This window comes from Pinus tabuliformis, chromosome J (assembly GCF_031772625.1).
Source record: "Pinus tabuliformis cultivar Carrire ecotype Pingquan chromosome J, CPIR1, whole genome shotgun sequence".
Classification (NCBI taxonomy): Eukaryota; Viridiplantae; Streptophyta; class Pinopsida; order Pinales; family Pinaceae; genus Pinus; species Pinus tabuliformis.
The window spans coordinates 1,598,448,759-1,598,476,233 of record NC_142295.1 but is presented as its reverse complement, the minus strand read 5'-3'; the positions used below and the strand labels follow the sequence as shown (position 1 = coordinate 1,598,476,233).

The following is a 27,475-nucleotide window of genomic DNA, read 5'->3' as shown; positions in this document are numbered from 1 at the left end:
TTAATGCTGTCAATGTTTTATTTCAGGGCAGGGGCAACAGAAGTAGTGGTGACTTTTTCCATGCAGCTCCAAATATTGACCATTCACAAGAGTTTGTGCGACGCGACTTGAATGATTGGCTGCAGTGGCTAAGGTTTCTATTTGTTTCTTCTTGCATACCCTTCATTTCTTACTATTGTTGCTAATGTGATATGGTTTCTTTTGAAAGGTGGTAAATAATGTAAGATGTATATGCTGCTGCTCTCTCTCTCTCTCACACACGTGTGCATGTGCATGCGTGCACACACAATTACTAACTCCCATGTACACATACTCTTATACAGTTGGACATGCATGGTTGTCTTTGATCTAGAATGAATGCACAGAGGGTCATAGTTATTCAAGCTTCTTAGAGTTAGGATGCTTGTACCATGTGCAGTCTAAACGGTGGATTAGATTATATTTTACACTTCCACAGATGGATTGAGCTTTTAGGTTTTGAGGAACATGCTCATTTGAATTTCTATTGTTATTGGCAATACACTATATGATGAATCTCTATGATCCTTGATATTGGAAAAAGCTCACGATTTCACTTTAGTTAAACTAAGGCTATAATAGTTGAGTCATTTCATGTGATAGTGCATATGCTAAATAAATTTTTCTTTTACTCATTAATTTCAAAAAAATGAATGTCTAGAAAAAGTTAAAGCTCTTCCTGGAGTTTTGTGAAATGTAAAAGGTGAACAAACAGCAAAACCTGTCAGCCTCACATGCCCCTTCTTTCGTTTTGCAAGTTACAATGATTGTTATGGTAGCTTATGCTTACAGTGTGACTCTTTCTGTTGTCTCTCGCTCATAACTATAGAAATTTCCAAGTATGAATTTTATTGTAAATTTAGAAATTTCACCTTGTTATTTCTTGGATTCTCCCTAACTTGTCCAAGGGAAAAACCTAAGCAGGATACAATAGGCAAGCTATCCACTATCACCTCGGAAGCCTTGCCCTTCACTTATAGGTCTCGGAAGATGGTTTCCTACCTAAGCAGGATACAATAGGCAAGCTATCCACTATCACGTCGGAAGCCTTGCCCTTCACTTATAGGTCTCGGAAGATGGTTTCCTACCTAAGTAGGGATTCCCTAGACTAAATCCTAAGCCTATCATTTTAGTATAAGTGAGTGAAGGTGGCTAGGATTTGATTATACGAATGGAGTTGACCAAAAGATTTAATAATTTGAATGCCTCATATTGTAGTGTTCGATGTGTATGAGTAAAAGGCTTAACCCTTAAACATTGTTTCCAAAGTCATTCATATACAAGTACTTCTAAAATGAAGGTATCTTGGGCAAGACGCAGAAAAAGGAGAAAATGACACCCTCAAATATCTCGACATGGCTCAATAGTAGTACTCAACCCAATCTCTCAGAGCACCAATCAAAGAGGATAGACTCTACCATTGGCCATACTACTCGATCACCACGATGCAAGAGGGTAATCTTCTTGAATGTTGCTTTCGGTGCATGTAACAATTTGACAGCTGAAAGGATGGTTTTAAGATACCTAGGTGGACTTTTGATCTACTCAAGGTATGTGGAAGTGATGTCCGTGTTCAGTTCTATCAAATGCAATACTACTCAAATGGGTATTATTAGCCACCAAAAAGCGGGTAACTATTGGAGAAAATTTTTCTCCCCTTTGGAGAGCCAACCAACCAACAACCCTATATTATTAGCACATGACCTTATGTCATGCATCTCCACTTATTGCTCTGGTAAGATTTCTCTCTCACTAGGCATTCCCTCTTGAAGAAAGGTAGGTCATCCATCAACAAGTACTTTAAACATTTTTGCAATCATGTGCTTCTATTTAATGTTATGGGCATAATAATATGGGTTACTATGAAAAACTGGATAATTGACTAATCTCAATTGTATTCTTGTTCCCTTACTTCACTTGGGAGATTAGTGTTTGACTCAAGTCTAGTGGGACCTCCTCTAAGGTCTTAGGGTTTTAGGAAGGGAACTATTAGAGAATCACTGATTGATGTAGCGTGTCCAAGGTATTCTGTGCTTACTATTTTCCATCTTTCCTTGCTATTCATCTCCATTCTTTGAGCTCATGGTAATTGGTCATTGGGATTGGCACCCTTCATCCACATACTTGAGTCCGGGCCCAAAAACTTGGCCCCAAACGTTGATGCAGCTAAAAGAAAGGTAAAAGCATAAAATCCCACAATGAAAGGAAAGTGTAAAATGCAAAAGATGGCTGGGACATTATTTAGTGCATGGGAAAAAGCCTAGCAAGAGCTCTACATCCCTCAATAACCATCACGTTGTTCCTTAATCATTTATTGCTTCATCTAAAGAAAGAAACTCTTGTATGTCCCAACCCCGACGAGCGATAAACTGTGTCATCTTAAATCGGTAATAATAAATTTCAAAAGCAAGCTTGGGTTCATAAGCTATGCATCTAATAAAGAAAAATCATAAAAAATAGGAGCACTAGAGGGTTGGGATAAGCAAGTTGAGGGAAAAGGGTAAATCATGCCTCCATGATTGCTCCCTTCTTACATCTATACACTCAGGATGTTGGACCCCCATTAGCTGGTCAAATTGCTATGGCACCTGCCTTGAAGTCTTTCCCACTCTGTAATCATCATTATCACATGCACCTATGGGTTGATGGGATCACCTGTGACATGTCATTTCCATTGGGGGCTAGAAACACCTAATAGGGTTATTGACCTAATCATCCCTAATATAAGGAGGTAACTTGTTTACATATCTTGATCTAGTTAGACATTTGAAGGTGAGTTTTGTGGGAAGTATTCTGCTGCCCCTAACATTATGTATGGTCCACCATGATGCATTAATGGTTATTGTCCCTAATGATTGCTGATTGCTCTTGATCTTGAGAGGATTTTTTTTCTGGTGGTGCTTGTTGCTACACAAACTAGTAGGCCTTGTAAAAGCGGCAAGAGCTAGAGGGCACACCAACACTTGGGACAAAGACCCATTGTCACCAAAGCCTAAGTCCCCTACTCTTCTCGGATTTTGACTAACGGGAGGAGTCCCAATAATACAGGTAGATGTGTATTTGTGATAGGTTTGCAATGAGGTAAGGTGGCTCATTCAATGTAAAGGCTCAACAAAGGTATGAGCTTTGGGAGAAGCTTGTAAGACCTTCCACGAAAAAACCCTTTGAAAGATAGCTATACGAGACCTAGGGTTGATATATATAACGATATATGAGTGCATTCAAGGTCAAAGTAGATAAAAGAAAAGACGATGAATGATATACTTCAACAAGTACAAAAGCAAGTGCCTTCAAATAATCCCCAAGTTGAAGGATTAGCTTCTGGCATTCCCTCTTGATGTAATGGCTAGGGCATCAAATTTATGGAGATTACATTGTGGGAATTCCTCCAAAACTTGAGGATCCCTAGAGGAGACACTAAGTAAGAATACTATCCAAGCAAAATTCAAAACATCCTCCGACAAAGGATTTCACACCAAGGCCTAGGTTAGTCTCCTTATCCTTAAGGGGACGAAAAGACGAAAAACAAAGGTGAAAGGGAGATAATCTTTGATTTTCGAATGATCACCAAGGATTTAAGATCCGTGCCTAACCATTGGAAGGCTATGGAGACAAAGATAATTTCAATATTGGCAACTCGCTCTTTTAAGGAGGCCTAAAGGAAGCAGCTTCACTACCCCTAATGGAAGCAACTTCACTATACCTTTATGATATTTATACTTCGATGGCACTTATTAATGGAATTTCAAGGATGCAAATGCAATTATCCTCTAGGAACATTCATTCATTCACTATCTATGAGTAATACATGCAAAATTTCCCAATAGTTACAATTTTTAGACAATATTTCATCAATTAGGGCACATTAATAACCGTGGGACAATATTCCACGCATTAGACACTAACACAATCAGAAATTCATCAATAAAGAGCACTTATATGATAGCGAAAAACATATCCATTCATAAGAATGCCAATTAGAAGCTCCAAGAAAGATAGTGAAATTATCCAAACATCAAAATTCATCCAAAATCTCCAAAAACCATCCACAAATTGTAGGTCCGAAAACCTCTAATGAGGTATCGAAAGTCCCAAGTGTGATTCTAGGATGAGACTAGGTCTCACCCATTTACACAAGAGTTATGAGTTCAAAATACAAAAGACAAAGCCCCTCCATGTGCCTAATATGCTAAGTAACCCACCCATGGTTACAAGCCAACCATGATAGCTCAAAAATCAAATCGAATTTCCGTCCTAGGCCCACGCAAGGCTGACATAATGCATGCGTGGAGGCCTCATGTGCGTTGGGGCCTCATGTGCTAGACATGTGAGAAAGGGCCTAAAAAATCATGATGAAGAGGGTGGTACCTTGCTTATGTTGCAAAACATCTCCAAACCCCTAATTGCGCTTTGTGGGCTCCAAATGAGAGTCATGGGTCTCCAATTGGCTCAAGATCAAGTTGATGCTACATCAATGAGAGTTAGAAGATGACACATGCCCTCCCATGTCTCCCTAGGAAAGACATAACCTCCTCTGGGCCTTGGAACAACTGCCAAGTGTTGGGTGCAATGTGTAGCCGACTGGGGCAATGTGGTCCAAGTGCATCATCATCCATAAATAACTGGGGCACAAGCAAGAAAATGGTGTTGCTGAAGAAGCCCATGGTGTGGCAATCAATGCTCTGCATGGATGTGTTGAAAAGTGTAACCAGGTTCGGTCTTCATAATGACATGTAATTGTAATGATGTAATGGAAATAAAATTATTTTTGTAAGCCTTGCTTCATGGGTTTCATGAGAAAGTGATTTTATTTTAGATGGCTCCCATTGAGAGCCTTAGGATTTGTCATTAAGAATTAATGTCATGTATGAAGGGCTCTTCTTGAGCATATGTAAAAAGTATATGAGTCTATGTCTATGTCTAAAGAGCCCTCCAATGACAAGCACAATCCTCCTCCTCATGTTGGCTTCAAGTAAGAATTAGAACTCATGTCGGCTCACAGTTAAAGGGACACATCTCTTCATAGATCATGTCGGCTTATTATGGAGACAAACTACTATATATACCCTGCTAGATCTTCACATAAGAACAATTCCGGAATTCAGATCCTCTGTAATTTTTGGTGGGTAATTACAGTGATCAGAACTCAGACTAGAGTACAAAGAACATGTTTCAGATGACCTCAGACAGGAAACTCAGATATATTACAGTTAAATAATTCGGGTTTCAGTTCAGAAAACAGAGTTTAGAGCTCAAATTACTCTGAGTTCATTACAGTGAATTAAGCTTGGATTCAGATCACAGAAAGGAATGCAACTCGGTGTAGGAATTTACAGGGTAAGTTCCACAGAAAGAATACCAAAAGGACACCGCTCACAACCAGATCTCAAATCAATACACCAGTATTTTTGACGTGGTTAAAACCCTCAGAGTGCAAGGAGGGAAACAGTCCACGACCTGTCCCAACGTGGGTACTACAGGCAATTTATTAATCAAAGAATGAAAATTTACATAAGCTTCTCTCATGCACGGATTACCCGAACAATGACCCTCCATGCGCTTTAAATAGAACTCATGGACCAATCGGGTGTCAAGCCACGGATCAAGTGTCGGTAATACCGAGGTGAGAGTGAACCATCGGACCGTCGGATTGTAAGTTACAAAATGTACAACGGTAAAGAAACACACTTTACCTAACTCTAACCTAACTCTATACTAGACCAAGTTGAACTTAACTATATCCTATGTGTCGGAATATCCTAACATCCCCCCTTAAGAACAACTTGGGATAGGATTGAAGGATTTACAAATATGACACAATAGGAGAGGGAAGGAGGCACTAGAGCCTATCCCCCCTTAGTGACAACTTCCTGAAATCCAAGCATATATCGAAGTTTAGTGAACTTTGCCTCTGTGAGAGCCTTTGTGAAGATGTCTGCAACCTGATCATCTGTTGGACAATATTGCACTTCAAGAACATGGTCATGAATGAGCTTTCTGATGAAGTGCATGTGTAGTTCAATGTGTTTGCTGCGCTGATGCTGGACTGGATCTTTGCATAGCTGAATGGCACTTTGATTATCACACCAAAGTGTGGTTGGATGCTGCTGCTCAAAGCCAAACTCTGATAGGATCTGACGAAGCCACAAGGCTTCCTTACTAGCTTCCACGGCACCACGATACTCTGCTTCTGCTGACGAAAGAGAAATGGCAGCCTGTTTCTTACAAGCCCATGTAATAGGTCCTGAACCAAGAGTGAAGACATAACCGGCAGTAGACTTCCGATCATCAGGGTCACCAGCCCAATCAGAATCAGTGAAACCAACTAACAGAGGAGCTGCTTTGGCACTGTAATGAATCCCAAACTGTACTGTACCTCGAACATAACGAAGTATTCTTTTAGCTGCTTTCCAATGACTTTCACGGGGGTTTTGCATAAAACGAGCAACAGGGCCAACAGCAAAGGAAAGATCAGGACGAGTATGGGTTAAATACAAGAGTTTTCCGACAAGTTGACGGTATAAGGTAGCATCAACTTCAGGAGAAGTACAAGAGACTGAAAGTTTGACTCCAGACTGAAAGGGAGAAGGGGCTGGCTTACAGTCTTCCATGTGAAAATGACGAAGAATATCACAAGCATACTTGGACTGGGAAAGGAAAATACCCTCTTGGGATTGCAAGACTTGAAGACCGAGAAAATAGTGTAAGTGTCCTAAGTCTGTCATTTCAAATTTCTTTTTAAGGCTGGACTTCACATGGTTTATAAGGTTGGGATCACTACCAGTAAGAATAAGATCATCAACATAAAGAACAAGGATGATAAGAGAGTTGCCCACTTTCTTGGTGTAGAGAGTATTGTCAGAATGACACCTAGAAAAGCCAGATTCTAAAAGAAAGCTATCCATTTTGGCATACCAAGCCCGAGGAGCTTGCTTGAGGCCATAAAGGGATTTCTTAAGTCGACAAACAAGGTTGGAGTCTGTTTGTATGAAGCCAATGGGTTGTTCCATATAGATTTCTTCCTGCAAGTCCCCATGCAAGAAGGCAGATTTAACATCCATTTGATGGACTTCCCATTTTAAAGAGGCAGCAAGGGAAAGAACAAGGCGGATAGAGTTCATTTTGGCAACAGGGGAGAAGGTTTCAGTGTAGTCAATGCCTTCGACCTGTGAAAAGCCCTTAGCAACGAGACGAGCTTTATGTTTATCAACTTTCCCATCTGGTCCATACTTGGTTCTGTAAACCCATTTACATCTAACAAGTTTGCGTCCCTTTGGTAGAGGAACAAGATCCCATGTATCATTTGTCATTAATGAATGATATTCTTCATTCATAGCTGCTTCCCAATGTGGATGGCCTGAAGCTTCTGCAAAAGTGTCAGGATCATGATTTACTGGAGCTTGAGCCAGTAAAGAAGAGGCTCTTTCAAACTGAGAACGTGTACGTCGCTGATCTGTAGGATCACCGGCAAGATCACCTGCTGCATCCCGAGTAGCACGGACCCATCTTGGAAGTTGAGGATCCTGAGAAGGTGGGGGAGGATTATCATCCTCGCTTTCATCATCTGAAGAAGAAATGTTTTCAAAAGTAGAAGAGAGAGGAAGAGGTGGCACATCCGCCGGACTAGGCTCGCAGGCCGATTTATTTTCATCAAATTTTACATCTCTTCTAATGATAACATTTTTGGACTTAAATGGAATAAGTCTATAACCTTTTACATCTTCAGAATATCCAACAAAAGTACATTTCTCACTCTTAGGTTCTAAAGCTTTATGCTTTTCATCTGGAATATGGGCCCATGCTTCACTTCCAAACACACGAAAGTGACTTACATCTGGTTTAATGGAACTCCAAGCTTCTTCTGGAGTGATATTCTCTAGAACCTTAGTAGGAGTGCGATTGATTATATAATTTGCACAATTAATTGCTTCGGCCCAAAAACTAAGACTAAGTCCTTTAGATTGCAGCATACAATTAGCCATTTCCTTTAAGGTGCGATTTTTCCTTTCAGCTACACCATTTTGTTGTGGAGTGTATGGAACAGTATGTTGCATTTGAATTCCATTTTCGGTGCAAAAGTTGATGAATGTGTTTTTAACATATTCTCCACCATTATCAGTTCTTAGCTTTAAGAATTTGATGTCCAGATTGTTTTTCAACAAATGCTTTGAAGGCCAAAAAAGTGTTAAATACTTCGCTCTTGAGTTTTAAGAAGTATACCCAAGTGCGTCTGGAGAAATCATCAATGAAAGTTAAGAAGTACTTGCAGCCAGAGAATGAAGCAACAGGAAGAGGACCACATAAATCACTGTGCACAAGCTGTAAAGGGGCTGAGGCGTGCCAAGAGGCACGTTTGTCAAAACTGTCCCGATGATGTTTTCCGAGTACACATCCGGAACAAACACCATCTCTGCAAGATACCATAGGAAGACCTGTCACCATATTTTCTTTACATAGATGCTGAAGGGAGCGATAGTTTAAGTGACCAAATCGCTCATGCCAAAGTTTGCTCACTTCATCATTATGAGCAACAAATACTGAGGGAAGATTTGATGACCCAAAGTTGTGAAACTTATACAACCTTTTGGAATCATCAGCAAGACCAGTAGCTAGAATCTGTTTAGGATCTTTTAGATCCTTGATTACAACATCATGAGGTGAAAATTCAACAATTTTACCTTCACCTGAATGAGTTATCTGATAGACAGATAGAAGGTTGCAGGATAAGGTTGGAACACATAATACATCATTAAACTGACCATTGTCTAGATGAACAGTTCCAGTCCCTACAACATTAAGAGATCTATCATCACCAATATATATATTTTTGGTGTTACAATCATTTAAAGAAGAAAACATGGCTTGGTTTTTGGCCATGTGACAAGAGGCTCCAGAATCAATGAGCCACTCATGAGAATGAGAAGAAGAAGAAGATACATTTAATGCATAACCAGACTGAGATGATTGATAATGACATGCAGAAAGTGCCATTCCGGAAGTTGAAGTTGAAGTAGGCTCCACATGGATGTTATGTTTCTTCATTGCGGCTTCCAAGGCTTCCATCTTCTTAAAGCATTTAGATTCTAAGTGGACATCTCGATTACAAAAGTTACAATGTCTATCAGTCTTCTTCCATTTGTTTTTATTGGTCTTATCATTTTGCTGAAATGATCTTTCATTTTGAGGCTGAGATGGTTTAGGACCATTCTTTTGAGGATATGACTTCTTAGGATTCTTTGAATTTGGTTGCTGCTGGGCGGCTAACGCTTTCGTGGAAGAGTTTCCAAGATTAAGAAGACCAAGGTGTAAGAGTTTTTCTTGTTCTCTTATTAAGGAATCACAAAAGGAGTCAAAGGAAGGGGCCTTGTATTCTTGTCCTTGACAAATGAAAGCTTCCCTTGTAGAATGGAAAGTGGAAACAAATACAGAGTAGGCTGGTCCCAACTTAGTAAGGATGGAATAAATAAGGTTACCATCTTCTTTCTTAACTTTAACACCTTCCAAGAGATATCTAAGGGTCTTGAATTTGGACAAGAAATCTTCAATGCAAGAAAAATTATTAGGATCCAAAGTAAGCAGCTCATTTTCAAGTTGATGGGCTCTAATTTCATTTTTAATCCCAAAAACTTTAGCAAGTTTTTCTAATGTTTCATGAGGAGTCTCAAGTCCTGCAATGTGGAATCTAAGATCAGGAGAAATAGACATCCCTATCAAACCACGTGCTTGATCTTGTCTATTTTCCCATTTTGCCGCCTTGTCTTCATCTTTTGGTTTCTTCTCTTGGTTTGTGGCTATTCTGAAGAGACCTTTACTTCTAAGTAAATCTTCCATGTATTCTACCCATTGGAAGTAGTTAGTGCTGTCAAGAATGACTTGGCATGGACTTTCCATTTTTAAAAAAAAAAACTGAAGCTGAAGATGCTGAAAGTAAGTGTACCAACGGATAGATCTCGAAAAAATAGGCGGTTTTAAAAAAAACGGCTCTGAAAAAGGCTTCCGGATGAAGAAGTTATGGCTTTTTGAAAAAAAATTGTTGACGTTGCCGGCAAAGTGCGCGAATGTGCGGGAATGAAAAAAAATCCGCCCCCACAAAATGGAGACTTGAACCCAAGACCTCTACTCTCTTAAAATAGCTTTGAACCAATTGATCTATACAAAAAATTTGAGAGAGAGAGAGAGAGAGAGAGGGGGGGGGGGGGGGGGGGGGGCCTTGGTTTGCGTGCTTGCCTTGAGAAAGCTCTTTTTCCCTACAAAACACAAAACACAAAACCCAACACGAATATGCAAAGAAAAACGAACCTTGCGGCTCGAAGTTAGCTTTAGCCAAAAAACTAGAAATTTAAAAAAAAATCTCAAGGTTAGCTTTAGCCGAAAAACTAAATATTTTTCTCAATGTTTCTGATTTTCCGAGATCACACTAAGGTGCAGGGAAAAGAGCATACGCATGAGAAAAATCCTTCCTTTCTGTTTCTGATTTGCCCAGATCGCACAGAGTCGCAGGGCAAAGAGCATACGCAGAAATGAAAGGTATAGATCCGGTTAAAAAAAAGGCTAAATAAACTGAGACCGAAATAAGCAGAGAGAAATTAACAGTAAACTGCAAAAAAAAAACACTGTATACCTCCCGATCTGAAAAATGACGCAGCTAGGGCTACCGGAAACCTTTTCGTGTGAAACGAAAGGGGTTCCTCACTGGAACAGATGCTCCGAACGCAACAGAGCAGTCCTCTCGGCCCGAAAGCAGTCAGAAACAGCAGATCTAGGAAACGACAGCCGCATGCAGTTCTACCGGTTTCAGATTTGGATCACCAACGGACGCGGCCCTCAAATAGCTCTGATACCATGTAGGAATTTACAGGGTAAGTTCCACAGAAAGAATACCAAAAGGACACCGCTCACAACCAGATCTCAAATCAATACACTAGTATTTTTGACGTGGTTAAAACCCTCAGAGTGCAAGGAGGGAAACAGTCCACGGCCTGTCCCAACGTGGGTACTACAGGCAATTTATTAATCAAAGAATGAAAATTTACGTAAGCTTCTCTCATGCACGGATTACCCGAACAATGACCCTCCATGCGCTTTAAATAGAACTCATGGACCAATCGGGTGTCAAGCCACGGATCAAGTGTCGGTAATACCGAGGTGAGAGTGAACCGTCAGATCACTACATATCGTGACCGTCGGATTGTAAGTTACAAAATGTACAACGGTAAAGAAACACACTTTACCTAACTCTAACCTAACTCTATACTAGACCAAGTTGAACTTAACTATATCCTATGTGTCGGAATATCCTAACACTCGGATAAGGATAGCGAAGGTCTGTCATATGAAAAGGAAGGACAATTCATATGTGTCAAGGGACAACAAAAAGTGATGAAGGAACAACGAAGATGTGTCTAGTTAAGGAATTATTTTTCAGTGATGTATCACTGTGTTTTGGTGATACTGTAGAGGTCACATTTTGATGACAATACATTGACAAGTCTTGGTGCCAAGACTAGTATATCTACAGTTTGTTGAAGAGATGATCTCAGAGCGAAGAAGGTTGAAGAAAAGGAGGAATCAAAAAGAAGAACATAGAACTAGTGTCTTGGTCTTGGAGTGGCTAATAAGTCAAGGGTCTTGGTCTTGGTATTCGTCAATTGGAATCTCTATAAGAAGAATTTGTGCGGGTTTTCCTCTCAAAGAGTGAGAGGTTTTGGCTTTGGCTTATAGCCTACATAATGTGTCTCTTGTGTATTTATGTTCATGCATTGGTTACTGTTTCATGAAGAAAGAACACTAATAATATAATGAGAAGAAGATACTAATCTAAAGAAGTAAAAAGCATTCACAAGCAGTCACTAATGAAAGAGAAATCACCAACAATATTTCCTTAGATTTCTCAACAAGATGGAGGCCCATGGCTCTCAATGCTTACCCACAAATTCCATTGTGATTCTTTGGAGGGCTTGGATCCCGTACAAGGAGGCCAAGTCCAAGATGAAAACCCTCTGTAATCCTGTATAAGATCCAATGCATCTCCTTACCCTCCAATACAATGATTCATTAATGCATTTGAGTAAATAAGCTTGTTAATCAAGAGCAGAAATGAGAACTTCATAGCGGGTTTCCCTTCCAAATTTGGGGCTTTGAACATGTACTAGTTTTACCTTCCTGGGTAGGAGAGGTTAATGATGGACCCTATTAGGTGGTTTCAACCTCCAAGGGAATGCCTGGTCCAAGGTACACCGTTCAAATGGTAGGTGTCATGTGAAATAATGATGGAATGAAGTGGGGACAAAGGGAAGGCTCTTAGCCACATGCCATGGTACAAGGGTAGCTATGATGAGGAAAGCCCACACCTTGGGTATATGAATGTAGGAGGGAGCAATCGTGGTACATGAGTTATCTCGGGCTTTGTTTTTCCACCCTTCTGTGAAAATTTCTAAATAGAAATCGTATTACAACGATTAATATTATTTCTTCTACTTATTATCTTAGAAATAAGTTATTCACAATGTTCTTACAACAAATATGAAAATATATTTATTGCAACCTTCACAATTAAAATATTGCAGAAAGTAAATGTAAGGAAAAATATTGCCACAAATACAGTCACAATGACACTTATTTTTGGACAATCGTCCCCGGAAAAACCCAATGTGGGAAAACCGGTGCAACAGATGAGGGTTTCTTTATTATTCTTCAGCAAATTCTCATGTACAAATTACAACTAGCAAAACAAGAGTGAGTAATTTTACAGACGCTTCTTGACAAATTTTGATCCAGGTGAAGTACTCCTCTTCCCCGGAATACTTCTGCGTCCCTCTGCGTCAAACTTCTCACACTAGCCCAGTGTCTAGTTGCCCACGCAGGCTCTGCATCAATCTGCGTCTGCGTTTCCTTTTTCGGCGTCATCCTGGTCCCACTCTGCATCTCGCTGCTGATGCCCTCTCTTCCTTTCTCACTTGCAACCCTCTCTCTGATTCGATTTTCTCTTGCCGAACTTTGACCAGTGAGAAAATCGATCTTACTCGGGCTATTGAGTATCTACCTTTGGTGTGTTCTCCAAGTGCCCATCAAGCCTCCTCTTATAATCCTGTCGTTGATCAGTCAACGACCTAAATTAGATTCTAATCAATGGCTAGGATCATATTGAGTTGATCTCCGCCTTCTTCTAGAAGTTTCACCCACAATTTAGATTAATACCCATTGTTGATTTGGGGTAGCATCGGATGTGCTGTAGCCACGAAACTTGGTGGAGAGGCTAAGGCACATGAGATCTCCAATACTTAGAAAGGGTTTGGGCAGATTCTAAACAGTTTAAGAGATATTAAAATAATTAATATTTTTAATGTAATCACTAAGTCTAAACTTACGGAAAATAAAATATTAATGTGAATTAATATGAAATTGTGTTAGAATGGTCCAAAAGTCATGGATCAAGCCAGATCTAATCTTAGTCGTTGATTAGGGACTTAATCTTGGCCATTGATTTGTTAATGAGAAAAGTATAAGAGGAGGCTTGAGGGTCACTGAGGGAGACTATTCAGTTCAATTTCTGGAGCGGGGTTAGCCGAGAAATTGAACCAGTGGTCTGGTGAGCAGTTAGGAGGCAGCAAGTACGGAACAAAGAGGCAGGAGAGGCAGACGCAGGGCTAGAGGGAGCCACGCAGGGGCAGTAGAGACTGCGTAGAGCTAGCAGGGCCTGCGTCATCCACGCAGAGGCTGCAGGAGTGACGTAGAAGGCTAGAGAGGCTGCGTAGAGTCTCAACACGCTGACGCAAAGGTTTTGAGGTTGACGCAGAGGGTTTCAGGCTAAGTCACATGACACGAGGACACGAGACACGGAGGACACGTAAATATGAGTATTCAATACGAAACACAGTGACCTGGAAACAGGACACGAGGGACACATTTTATATATATATATATATACCGAAATATAGTTTTTTATCCATATTAAATTGCAGGTTGCAGCTTATCTAATCAAATTAAAATATAATTACTTCTCAAAGTTCATAGTTCACTTTAAAAAAATAAATAGAATCAAAATTTGCTATTTAGAAATTAGAATGTGATATGCTTGGTCTTGATTCTTGAATATTCAATGTTCATTGTTCATGTACAACTTACAAGCACATAAGAAAATAACTAAAGTCTAATCCTATTGATTTCCTCTGCCCCTCTTGCGAGAAAATGTCACAACTTTCCCTTTCCCTCTAGATGTAGATGCTGGTGTTGGTGGAGTTGGCAGTGGAGTTTGATATGCTCTAGAAGCTGAAGAACTAGAAGTAGGAGATATAGGAGGTAGACCACGTCCTCTACTGGTGGCAGGGGTAGCCCGGGTAGGGGGTGTCACCTGGAAACATTACAATCTCCCAATCCTGAAATCTTGAAAAACTGATAAGTCTGCTGCATTTTGAATGAAATCTAAAATTCTACTTTCTCCATATGAAATCCAATGAGGCCGGAACCACTCAAACATCCTGAGTCATTTCATGGTAATGCTAAAAATTTAAGTAAAAGGATGAAAATTCTTCATTTTCATCCTTTTACTTTAAGAATTTAACATTACCATGAATAGCATATCAATACTAGGGCCTAGACTTGATCATTAAGCTGCCCCACTCAAAAATTATTTGTTTCTTTCAAAAAACATTGCAGCTTATGCAGACAACTTTTTCTATCAACGGAATACACGTTTTCCAGATGCAGGACACGACGAAAACCGGCGAATACGTTTTACATTTTACAGGACACGATGAAAAACGTTTTCGACACGTTTTAGGGCTGTTTTCGTGTCTGACATGTAAAATACGGGACACGGGACCTTGGAGGACCTGTCCTATGACTTAGGTTTCAGGCAACGGAGAAGTCAGCGTCGCTGACGCTGGGATCAGAAGAAGTGCTGGAGAATTTGTCTATATGTGGGTAAGCCAGTTTGGCACCCTGTTATACTAGAAAATTGTTGAATAATAAAATCATCCCTTGCTGCACCGGTTTTCCCACATTGGGTTTTTTCGGGGACATTAGTCCAAAATATCTGTGTCAATGTGTTGATTCTTGTGCATATGTTTTTTTTTTTTTTTTTTTTTTTTTTTTTTATTGGTTGTTTTTCTGTATTACGGTGTGATATCTGCGACAATATTTATTTTAATGTTTATTGAAGTGATTTCATGAATAACTTATGGTGGAATAAGTAGGAAAAGTAAATAAGTTACTGCAATGATAGAATTTTCACATGGTATCAGAGCAAGTAATCAGAGACAGGAAAGGAAAATTAGTTATGGGTCGAGACCACGATGCAGAGGCATCCACCTGAGGGGACTCATGCAGATTTTCAGAAGATTGCATAAGAGAAAGATATTTCGATGTCTCTATGTTGGCTTCCAGGTTGGAAGAAGAAGTGGCGTGCATGACTAGTGTTGCATTATCAGAAGTATGGTATATAGACAGTGGAGCCTTGTGGCATATGACGGGAATCAGGGAGTGTTTCTCAGAATATCGAGAAGAACAAATGAACTTTCAGATCACCACGGGGAACAAGGCAAAGTGTACTCCAGTAGGGAAGGGTACCATAGTTTTGCAGACAGAATTGGGAGAACGATTTCATGCCACAAATGTGCTGCATGTACCAGGATTGGGGATGAACTTACTTTCCGTGTCACAACTACAAGGCAAGGGCTATGACGTCTACTTCATCAAGGAAAAGGTATACGTCAAACACCCGAGCTGGAAAAAGAAAGTGCAGATCGGGATCAAAAGTAACTGGTTGTATAGATTACAACTAGAATCACCAATGGCACTAATAGGCAGTCATGGGGACAAGGATCTAAACGAACTATGGCACAGAAGGATGTGTCACTTGCACCATGGAGCTCTGAGAATTCTCAAGGGCACTGTAACAAGAGTTCCGGATCTAGGTACGGAACGAGATGATGTATGCAGGGGATGTGCTCTAGGAAAGTATGCCAAGGCGACATTTCCTAGGAGCAAACACAGGGCCAAGAGTGTACTAGGATTGATACACAGATATCTGCGGAGCTATGTCTGTCAAAGCTCTCAGTGGTGCCGAGTATTTCCTTACCTTGATTGATGACCACTCGAGGAAAACTTGGATTTATTTTCTGAAAACCAAGGATGAGGTTTTCTGTCGATTCAAAGAGTTCAAGGCTCTGGTGGAGAATCTGACTGGGAAGAAAATAAAAGTTTTGCACTCAGATAATGGTGGAGAGTATGTCAATAAGGACTTCACTGATTATTGTGCTAAGGAGGGCATCAAAAGAGAGTGGACAACTCCCTACAATCCGGAGCAGAATGGGGTAGCAAAAATAAAGAACTGGACTATTGTAGAAGCAACTAGGGCCATGCTGTATGATCAGGATATGCCAAAATTCCTGTGGGCGGAAGCATGCAACACAACAGTCTATGTTCAGAACAAGACTCCTCATCGGGCATTGGGCAAGATTACTCCAGAGAAAGTCTTCACTGGGAAGACGCTTGAAGTCAGTCATTTCAGGATATTTGGGAGTTTAGCATATTGCCGCATACCCAAAGAAAAGAGGAAGAAGCTGGATCAGACTGCGGAAAAGGGATATCTAGTGGGATATAGTGAGAACGCTAAGGCATACAAAATCTATCTTCCAGGGAGCAGGAAGGTAGTAGTATGACGAGATGTAAAGTTCATGGAGGACAGAGCTTTCAGAAGATCTCGCAAAATGCCTTCCGAGGAGCAGTCGAAAGAGGATTCGTTGGTCATGTCTCTTCAATCAACAGAAGTGAAGAATTCTTCCTCAGGTCAGGAAGATTCTCAGGATGAGGAGGAGGAGCGAACAGAAGCACCTGCTGGCAGAGGAAGAACTAGTAGGGAGCTTCGTCAGATTCTGCATGATGTAGAAAACTTCATCGGTGAGCCAAGGAACAATAAGAGGGAGCGAAAACAGCCAGACAGATATCAGGGGTTAGTAGCTCAGGATGGAAAGCCTGCTAGTTTCAAGGATGCAGCTCAACATCAGGTCTGGCTAGATGCGATGGTAGAGGAGTATAACTCCACAATGGTGAATGATGTTTGGGAGGTGGTGTCAAGACCTCAAGACAGATCAGTGGTAGGTTCGAGATGGATCTACAAGATCAAATATGCTGCGGACGACAGTGTTGAGAAATACAAGGCTAGATTTGTGGGTAAGGGGTATGCTCAAAAGGAAGGGATTGACTATGAGGAGACCTTCGCCCCGGTAGCCAGGTATACATCTATTAGGATTGTGATATCTCTTGCAGCCCAGATGGGATGGGAGATCCATTAGATGGATGTCAAGACGACATTTCTAAACGGGGTAATAGAAGAAGAGGTATACATTGAACAACTAGAGGGCTTTGAAATTCATGAGAAGAAGTCTCATGTATGCAGATTGAAGAAAGCCTTGTATGGGCTGAAGCAAGCACCGAGAGCATCATATGGTCAAATAGATGGCTACTTGCAGAAGATGGGGTTTGTCAAGAGTGACGCGGATCCGAATATCTACTATCTGGTCGTAGAAAACGAGCCGCTTATCTTAGTATTATATGTGGATGATCTCTTTCTGACAGGATCATCGAGACTCAATGGGGATTGCAAGAAGAATCTAGCCACAGGGTTCGATATGAAGGATCTGGGACGAATGCACTACTTCCTAGGGTTGGAAGTTTGGCAGAAAAAAGGAGAAATCTTCCTTGGGCAAGGGAGGTATGCTACAAAAATCCTGAAAAGATTCGGAATGGGAGATTGTAGACCTATGGCTACGCCAATGATCACCAACTAGAAGAAGATTGATGCATCAGAAGACAAGGATGTCGATCCCACCCAATACCGGCAACTCATAGGGTCCCTGATGTATCTGGTCAATACCAGGCCAGATATTTGCTACTCTGTCAACACCGTCAATCAATTCATGGTGGAACCAAAGAGGGCACACTGGGCAGCAGCCAAACACGTTCTCAGGTATTTGCAGGGAGCAGTTGATTATGGGCTCTTGTACACTAAGGGGAAGGATATCAGGTTGAGTGGATTTACTAATGCAGATTGGGCAGGAAGTTCAGTGGATCGGAAAAGTACCTTTGGGTATTGTTTCAACATTGGATCGGGAATGACCTCCTGGTGCACTAGGAAACAAAAGTCCGTAGCTCTGAGCTCATTTGAGGCAGAATATATGGCAGCAAGTGCAACAAGCACAGCTTCGTGTGAGGCCATATGGCTTAGAAAACTGCTGGTGAACCTATTCAGAAGAAATATGGAGGCGACCAGGATCATGTGCGATAACCAGAGTTGCATCAAACTCTCTGAGAATCCAGTGTTTCATGATAGGTCAAAACATATTGATATCCGGTGTCACTTTATCAGAGACTGTGTCCAAGGAGGAGCTGTACAGTTGAGCTACACTCCTACAGGAGAACAGGTGGCAGATATCCTCACCAAGGCCCTTGGAAAGTCAAAATTTGACTACTTTACGGAAAAGATGCGGATGGTAAAGAATCCATTTCAGAAGTAGAAATGGGTGTGTTAGCAGCACGGATGAAGAGGGAGTTGCAGTGCAGATGCAGTGTTGGGAGAAAGGACCAACAATAGCAAAGATATAGAGGGAGTTGTCGTATAGATGCAGTAGTGGCAGAGCCATGGGCAGCAGTACAGGATACAGTAGTGCAGAGGTTGTTGGGCAGGAAGGCTTAGCATCAGCATAGGAACCGATGTCGGATAATCAGGGTGATGCTCAGTGAGGAGTATTGCTAGAGCAGAGTGCTCGCTAAGAGGGAGTGTTGATTTGGGGTAGCATCGGATGTGCTGTAGCCACGAAACTTGGTGGAGAGGCTAAGGCACATGAGATCTCCAATACCCAGAAAGGGTTTGGGCAGATTCTAAACAGTTTGAGAGATATTAAAATAATTAATATTTTTAATGTAATCCCTAAGTGAAAATAAAATATTAATGTGAATTAATATGAAACTGTGTTTAGAAGAGTCCAAAAGTCATGGATCAAGCCAGATCTAATCTTAGTTGTTGATTAGGGACTTAATCTCGGTCGTTGATTTGTCAACGAGAAAAGTATAAGAGGACGCTTGAGGGTCAATTGGAGAACACACTGAGGGAGACCAGTTAGTTCAATTTTTGGAGCGGGGTTAGCTGAGAAATTGAACCAGTGGTCTGGTGAGCAGTCAGGAGGCAGCAAGTACGGAACAGAGAGGTAAGAGAGGCAGACGCAGGGCCAGAGGGAGCCACGCAAGGGTAGCAGAGACTGCGCAGAGTCTCAACAGGCTGATGCAGAGGGTTTTCAGGCTGACGCAGAGGATTTCAGGCCACGCAGAGGTCAGCAAGGCTGACGCTTGGATCAGAAGAAGTGCTGGAGAATTTGTCTATCTGTGGGTAAGCCAGTTTGGCACCCTTTGGTACTAGAAAATCGCTGAATAATAAAATCCTCCCTTGCTGCACCGATTTTGCCACATTGGGTTTTTCCGGGGACATTAGTCCAAAATATCTGTGTCAATGTGTTGATTCTTGTGCATATGTTTGTTTCTGTATTACGGTGTGATATTTGCAGCAGTATTTATTTTAATGTTTATTGAAGTGATTTCATGAATAACTTACGGTGGAATAAGTAGGAAAAGTAAATCAGTGGCTGCAGTGATAGAATTTTCACACCCATTAATTATTTTAATTTCCTAAGTTTAGACTTAGGGTCCCATTAAAAATAAATAATTATTTTAATAAAACTGTCTCTGGGTGGAATTTCCCAAAACGATTTTTGGGTATTGGAGAATGCATGTCTCTAAGCCTCCCTGCAAATTTTGAGACTTAGAGCACATCCGATGCTACAAGAAATCAACACTCCCTCTTAGCTAGGAATGTGCTCTTGTAATGCCTCCAACTGAAGCATCACACTGTTCTGTAACATCTCCCTTTGCACCGCTGATGTTTGACATGCTTTCCACTAACCTCTGCGCAAATACTGCATCTGTACTGTTTCTGACCCTTCCACTGTCAACACTGCATCCCTACTACAACTCCTTCTAAATTTCTGCATCTGTGCTACTGCTGGCACTGCCACTGCCAACTGTCCCTGCACTACAAACTACTGCTGCTACTGAAATGGATTTTCTACCATAGCTATCTGCTCTCTGAACTTAGTGAACTTAGCTCTTCCGAGAGCCTTTGTGAGTATATTGGCTACCTGCTCTCCTGTGGGGACATACAACAGCTATACTGCCCCATGCTGAACACAGTTTCTGATAAAGTGACATTTGATATCTATGTGTTTCGATCGATCATGGAATACTGGATTCTCAGAGAGTTTGATACAACTCTTATTATCACAGTAAACCCTGGTCACCTTCGTCCTTTTTCTGAACAAGCTCACAAGTAATTTTCTGAGCCATATAGCTTCGAACGTAGCCATGCTGGCTACCATATATTCTGCTTCTGCTGAGCTCAGAGCTATCGATTTATGCTTCATGCTGCACCAAGATATCATCCCTGATCCAACACTGAAGCAATACCCTGGGTCGACAATCCTGCATTTTGAATCTCTTCAGAATTTTTGTAGCATATCTTCCTTGTCCAAGGAAGATCTCCCCATTATTTTGCCAAACTTCCAACCCTAGAAAATAATGCATCAACCCCATGTCCTTCATGTCAAATTCTGCTTCAAGATTCTTCTTGCAATCCTGTATGAGCCTGGATGACCCAGTTAAGAACAGGTCATCTACATATAATACTAGAATAAGTGGCTCATTCTCTACAATCAAATAGTAGAGATTGGGATCAACATCACTCTTGACAAATACCAACTGCTGCAAGTAACTATCAATCCGACCATACCATGTTCTAGGTGCCTGCTTGAGCCCATACATGGCTTTCTTTAATCTGCAAACATGAGTTCTCTTCTCACGAGTTTCGAAGCCTTCGAGCTGTTCTATATACACCTCCACTTCTATCACCCCGTTCAAGAATGCTGTCTTGACATCCATCTGGTGAATTTCTCATCCCATTTGAGCTGTTAGGGATATAACGGATCTGATAGAGGTGTATCAAGCAATTGGGGCGAAGGTCTCTTCATAGTCTATTCCTTCTTTTTGAGCATACCCCTTTGCCACAAACCTTGCCTTGTACTTCTCTATACTGCCATCTGCAACATACTTGATCTTGTAGATCCATCGTGATCCTACAGCGGATCTATCTTTTGGTCTAGGTACTACTTCCCAGATATCATTCATCATGATAGAGTTGTATTCTTCTACCATTCTTGAAAGCTAGAAGCTTCTTCAATTGAGCTATCAATGCCTGATATCTGTTAGGTTGTCTACGCTGCCTTTTTTCGGTTCTAAGAGCACCAACAAACTCCTCTGCGTCCCTCAGTGTTTGTCGTACTTCTCTGCTAGTTCTACCACTGGTGGTGGGAGGCTCAACCAACTCCTCCTGATCTTGTCGTTCCATCTGCTGAGAACTATTTGTTGAAGAATCTAGGGCAAATAAGTGTAGTGTGATTCTTCATTACTTGATAACAATTTGTGGAGTCCTTTTACTTTTTCTAGGTAGTTTAATCTTCTTCTTCTTCTTATTAATGCGTGTGTGTGTACTTTGTCAAACTGCTACCAAAACATAAGTACAAGAACATAAGATGTTGGCTCTCTTCCAGGGCCAAAACCTCTCTTCTCTTGAGAGGAAAACCCTTTAGTAAGTTTCTCTTATTGAAGCTTCTAATTGATCAATGCCAAACCCTAGACCCCTGACTTGAATATCCTCCAAGAACAAGCCAAGTCCTTTCGACACTTTGTTTCTTCGGCACTTCCTCCTCCTGGCACTTCGAACTCCTTCTTTCGACACTTTGTTCTTCTCTCAATTGTTGATAGACCTTGTTACACTTGCTCTAGAAGAGACACCTTTTGATAAGTCCCTTTTCTTGTGATGATCCCTTTCTTCTACTTGAACAAATGAGCTCTTTCTTCAAGGTGTAGGTGCAAACTTGATATGACTGTCCTGTAGCCCTATATTTCCGCACGTGTGATGATTTCCTTGATATGGTAAGCTCTTTTCTTCCTTCTCTTGAGTGTCCTTCTCTTTCGCTTGATTGGAGACCTTATATGTCTAGTTTCCTAGCCCAATTAGAGAGATATGCCAACTGTGGGTTTTTGCTATTATGACTGCAACCAACATTCCCTGTCCTCGCACGTGTGATTGTAGATTGCCCTAGAAATAGTCCTTTAATATTCGATGTTCTTCCTTCCTTTGATGGTGCACTGGAGGCTCCCTTTCTTGTCTCTTTTTCACCCTTTACTTGCTCATTTGCTGCATTGATTTCAGAGGTAAGTGAGTGTGTTTTGGTGGAGTGGACAACCTCTATATATAGAGGACTGTCCCTCCTTTTAGGCCGACTAGAAGGCCGACTTGAGGACAGTTTGCATGCCGACTTGTTGTGCTTGATTTAGATGGCTTCTTTGGTGGTGTAACATGCTTGAAGGAACTTCTTTGATGGTGTCTTTGCATAGGAGGGGACTTGACTTTGCTTGGAGGTATTCTCTTGACCCTAATACATGGTGTAACATGCCCTTAAGGCCTTCAACATTTCCTTTTGACTATTTGACTCACCTATAGCACTTAACATGTGCTAGACCTATTTCAATCAGTAGGAAACTCATTGACATATATTATAAAAATAATATTTCTTTTCTTGAATAAGTACAAATATCAAAAGTACATTTGTGAAGACTGAACCTAGTTACATTTCCTTCAACACTATCTGCATTTCCTCCTTTTGAGATACTGGTACTGGTCACTGTACTCGATCTAGGTGTCTGTCCTCTTTTCTATCCTCCATGCTGCCCCTGCTGCTCTTGGACTAATGGAACATCTCCTGATTGATCTCCTGCAGGTATCTCATGAGATTTCCTGAAAGCTTTGTCCTCCATGAACTTTGCATCCCGTCTCACTACAATCTCCCTGCTGCTAGGAATGTAGACTCTGTATGCCTTTGAGGTCTTGCTGTAGCCTATGAGATAACCCCTTTTCTGTAGTCTGATCCAGTTTACTACGCTTCTTGTCTGGAATGTGACAATAAGCCACGCTTCTGAATATCTTGAGATGACTGACTTCTAGCTTCTTCCATATGAAGACCCCTTTGGGTGTTTTCTTCCCCATTGCTCTATGAGGAGTTCTATTATGGATATACACTGTTATGTTGCAAGCTTCTGCCCATAGATACCTAGGTAGATCCTGATCATACAACATAGCTTTGGCTGCCCCAATAATAGTTCTATTTTTCCATTTTTCTACTCCATTCTGCTTCGGATTATATGGAGCTATCCACTCTCTTTTGATGTCCTCCTTTCCACAGAAATCTATGAAGTCTTTGTCTGTATATTCTCCACCATTATTTGAACGCAATACCTTTATCTTTTTCCCTGTCATAGTTTCAACAAGAGCTTTAAACTCTTAGAAACGATCAAAGATCTCATCCTTGGTCTTTAAGAAATAGATCCAGGTTTTTCTAGAGTGATTATCGATAAAGGTGACGAAGTATTCGCACCACTAAGAGCTCTCGTGGGCCACAAATATCTAATTATATCAATCCTAATACATATTCTGCTCTATTGTTACTTCTGGAAAAAGCTGCTTTAGCGTACTTCCCAGTACACATCCTCTACATAAGTCATCATGTTCACTACTAAGGATTGGTATTGCTGTAACAGTTTCTTTGAGCATCCTCTATGCTCCATGGTGTAAATGCCCCATTCGCCTATGCCATACTTCATTTCGCTCCTTCTCACCATTATAGTTGCTGCTTATCAGTGCCATTGGTGACTCAAGCTGCAATCCCAATTTGCCTTTTCTTCTTCCAGCTTTGTTGCTTGATGTATACTTTCTTTCCCATGAAGTATACATCGTATCCCTTGTCCTGTAACTGGGAAACTGAAATCAAGTTCATTCCTAATCCTGGCACATGCAGTGTTGAAGAAAGTGTAACTAGGTTCGGTCTTCATAAATGTACTTTTGATATTTGTATTTATTCAAGAAAAGAAATATTATTTTTGTTATATTTATCAATGAGTTTCTTGCTCATTGAAGTAGGTCAAGCACATATTTAAGTGGTTCGAGGAAGTTAAAGGGTCAATGTATTTATTGAAGACCCTTAAGGGCATGTTACACTATGTATAAACTTGTATAAGAGTCAAAGAAAATATCTCCAATCAAAGTCAAGTCCTCTCCATGCAACGACATCCTCTTAGCAGCAAAAATGATGAAGAAACACCAAGTTGGCCTACAGTCAACAAGTCGGCCTCAAGTCGGCCTAAAGGAGGGACAATCCTCTATATATAGAGGCTATCCACTCCCTCATAATGACCATCACTCACCTCTGAAATCAGCAAGCAAGAGAAGTCAAGGAAAAACGAAGAAGGACAAAGTTTAAGGGGTCTCCAAGTGCAACGAAGAAAGAAGGAAGAAAAGCGAAGTTTTGGGACTGTTTCTAGGGCAAAGTACAGTCACACGTGCGAGGAAAAGGAGGACAGTTTGCGGGTATATCAGCAGCAAGATCACAGTCACACATTCATCTTTGTTTGGGCTAGAAACTCAGGCCTACAAGGCCTCCTACTCAAGCGAAGAAGACTCTCTCTCAAGCGAAGGTGAAAGGACCCTAATTCACAAGGATACCTACCACACGTGCGAGAATCTAGGGCTGCTGTATAGTCACATCAGTCTACATATACATCTCAAGAAGAATCTTGTTTGATCAAGAGAAAGGTGTCTCCACAAGTAAAGGACATCACTAAGTATAGAAGAGAAGCATCTCATCTAGAGCTCACATAAGCAAGGTCTATCTCCAGTCAAAGAACGAAGGAGGACGAAGTGTCGGGGAGCAAAGTGCCGGGGAGAAGGAAGACTAAGTGCTGGGGAACAAAGTGCAAAAAGGAGGAAGGACTTGACTTGTGCTTGGAGGACATTCTAGTCAAGGGTCTAGGGTTTGGCATTGATCAATACAGAGCTTCAATAAGAGAAACTTACCAAAGGGTTTTCCTCTCTAAGAGAAAGAGGTTTTGGCCCTGGCAGAGAGCCAACATTTTGTGTTCTTGTTTCTTATGTTTTGGTAGCAGTTTGATGAAGTAAACAAACACACTAATAATAAGAAGAAGATCAAGTTAAGATAAATTGTAAAAGTACTTCACAAATTGTTATCAAGTCTAGAAGAATACTACTATACACTATTGCCCTTGATTCTTCAACATGTAGAACAGTGGTGGCTCAGATGCTGGTCCCTGCTTCTGTTTGAAATGCTATGGTGCCTCTCCCTACTGGAGTACATTTCGTTTTGTTTCCCATAGTGATTTGGAAGCCCATTTGTTCTTCTTGATAGCTCGAGAAACGTTCTCGTATTCTAGTCATATGAGTTGAAGCCCCACTATCAATGTACCAGACATTTGCTGACGCTGAATTTGCTAGGCATGCGAATTATTCATCTAATCTGGTAGATAACTCTGAGACACTTTGAGTAACCATATTGTGCCAATTTCTGACGCTAACCTGTCCCAACAACTGCTGTAGGAAAAACTGCGTCCCACCTAAGACAACCCCTTGCTAAATTTTCTGCTCCGCTGACAAATTTCAATCAAAAAGACTTTACCTCTCTGTCGACTCACTCAGAGAGAGTTTTCACACGAAATATAATCCTCTTGGCTTTGAACTCCGCAAGCCTTTTGGAGATTCAAATTACTGCCTCTGCAGGAATTTCGAATTCCTTTCTTCCTTCAACGCTGGGTCTTCCGACTTCTACTTTCCCTTAGCTCCGATACCATGTGAAAATTTCTAAATAGAAATCCTACTGCAGTGATTAATATTATTTCTTCTACTTATTATCTCAGAAATAAGTTATTCACAATGTTCTTACAACAAATATCGAAATATATTCTACTGCAGCCTTCACAATTAAAATATTGCAGAAAGTAAATGTAAGGAAAAATACTGGCACACATACAATCACAATGACACAGTTATTTTTGGACAATTGTCCCTGGAAAAACCCAATGTGGGAAAACCGGTGCAGCAGATGAGGGTTTCTTTATTATTCTTCAACAAATTCTCATGTACAAATTACAACCAACAAAACAGGAGTGAGAAATTTTACAGACGCTTCTTGACAAATTTCTGATCCAGGTGAAGTACTCCTCTTCCCCGGAATCCTTCTGCGTCCCTATACGTCAAACTTCTCACACTGGCCCAATGTCTCGCTGCCCACACAGGCTCTGCATCACTCTGCCTCTATGCTGCCTCTTTCTGTGTCACCCTGGTCCTGCTTCGCGTCTTGTTGCTTTGCACTCTTGAAAGACGTTGATGCCCTCTCTTCATTTCTCACCTGCAACTCTCCCTCTGATTCGATTTTCTCTTGTCGAACTTTAACTAGTGAGAAAATCAGTCTTACTCGGGTAACTGAGTATCTGCCTCTTGTGTGTTCTCCAAGTGCCCGTCAAGCCTCCTCTGATAATCCTCTCGTTGATCAATCAACGACCCATATTAGATTCTAATCAATGGCTAGGATCATATTGACTGGATCTCCGCCTTCTTCTAGAAGTTTCACCCACAGTTTAGATTAATACCCATTAATTATTTTAATTTCCTAAGTTTAGACTTAGGGTGCCATTAAAAATAATTAATTATTTTAATAAAACTGTCTCTGGGTGGAATTTCCGAAAACGATTTTTGGATATTAGAGAATGCATGTGTCTAAGCCTCCCTGCACATTTTGAGACTTAGAGCACATCCGATGCTACCATAAATCAACACCTTCATCATTTTCCTTTGCCGTTTATTGATTTTTTCTTCATTTTACTGCTTGGGGCTCAAGGGGATGAGACCATGATGTGTAAGATACAATAGTGATTACCTCCATAAGATGGGACTGTTCATCGCCCACCAAGGGTTGGGACATACATGGGTTCCTTAATTATGCAAGGGGCACTCATAGGGGCCTGTTACCCACCATCTGTGAGTAATATCCATAGGAGAATTTTTTTCTTCTAGATGGTCCTCAGCCGCAGCCAGTTGCCCCTTGCAGCCATTGGATAGATCGATGTGCCACTATCTCAGCCACTTGAGCTCGCCGTATGCTCCCTCGCCCATCTGCTATGATCGTATGTTTGAAGGTGGGTCTTCCAACACCGAAGATATGGCTTTTCATTGTGTAGTTGGGTATTTTTGTTTACTTATCATGGACACTTTTGGGCATCGATCAGTATGGGCAAACAAAATTACTCCAAAGAGATCTACTGGAAAATCTCCTTTCCAGTTAGTTTATGGGAAAGATGCAATCTTCCCTACCAATTTGGCCTTCCCTGTTTTAAAATTCCTGCAGGATTCAACAGATGAACTTGATGATTTTTCAAGGAGAATAAATCAGATTATTGAACTAAATGAAAATAGAGATGAAGTTCAATACAAATTGAAAAAGTATCA

At 41.0% G+C, this 27,475-nt stretch overlaps 1 protein-coding gene across 1 annotated transcript in view; it reads left to right on the top strand.

The window, feature by feature from the left end:
• AMY3 (alpha-amylase-like 3) overlaps window positions 1–27,475 on the top strand; it is a 292,967-nt gene that overhangs the window by 110,056 nt on the left and 155,436 nt on the right. Inside the window, exon 9 of the mRNA XM_089379799.1 lies at window positions 27–133. Within this exon, the coding sequence (XP_089235925.1) occupies window positions 27–133 (107 nt within the window). The remainder of the gene's footprint in view (window positions 1–26; window positions 134–27,475) is intronic.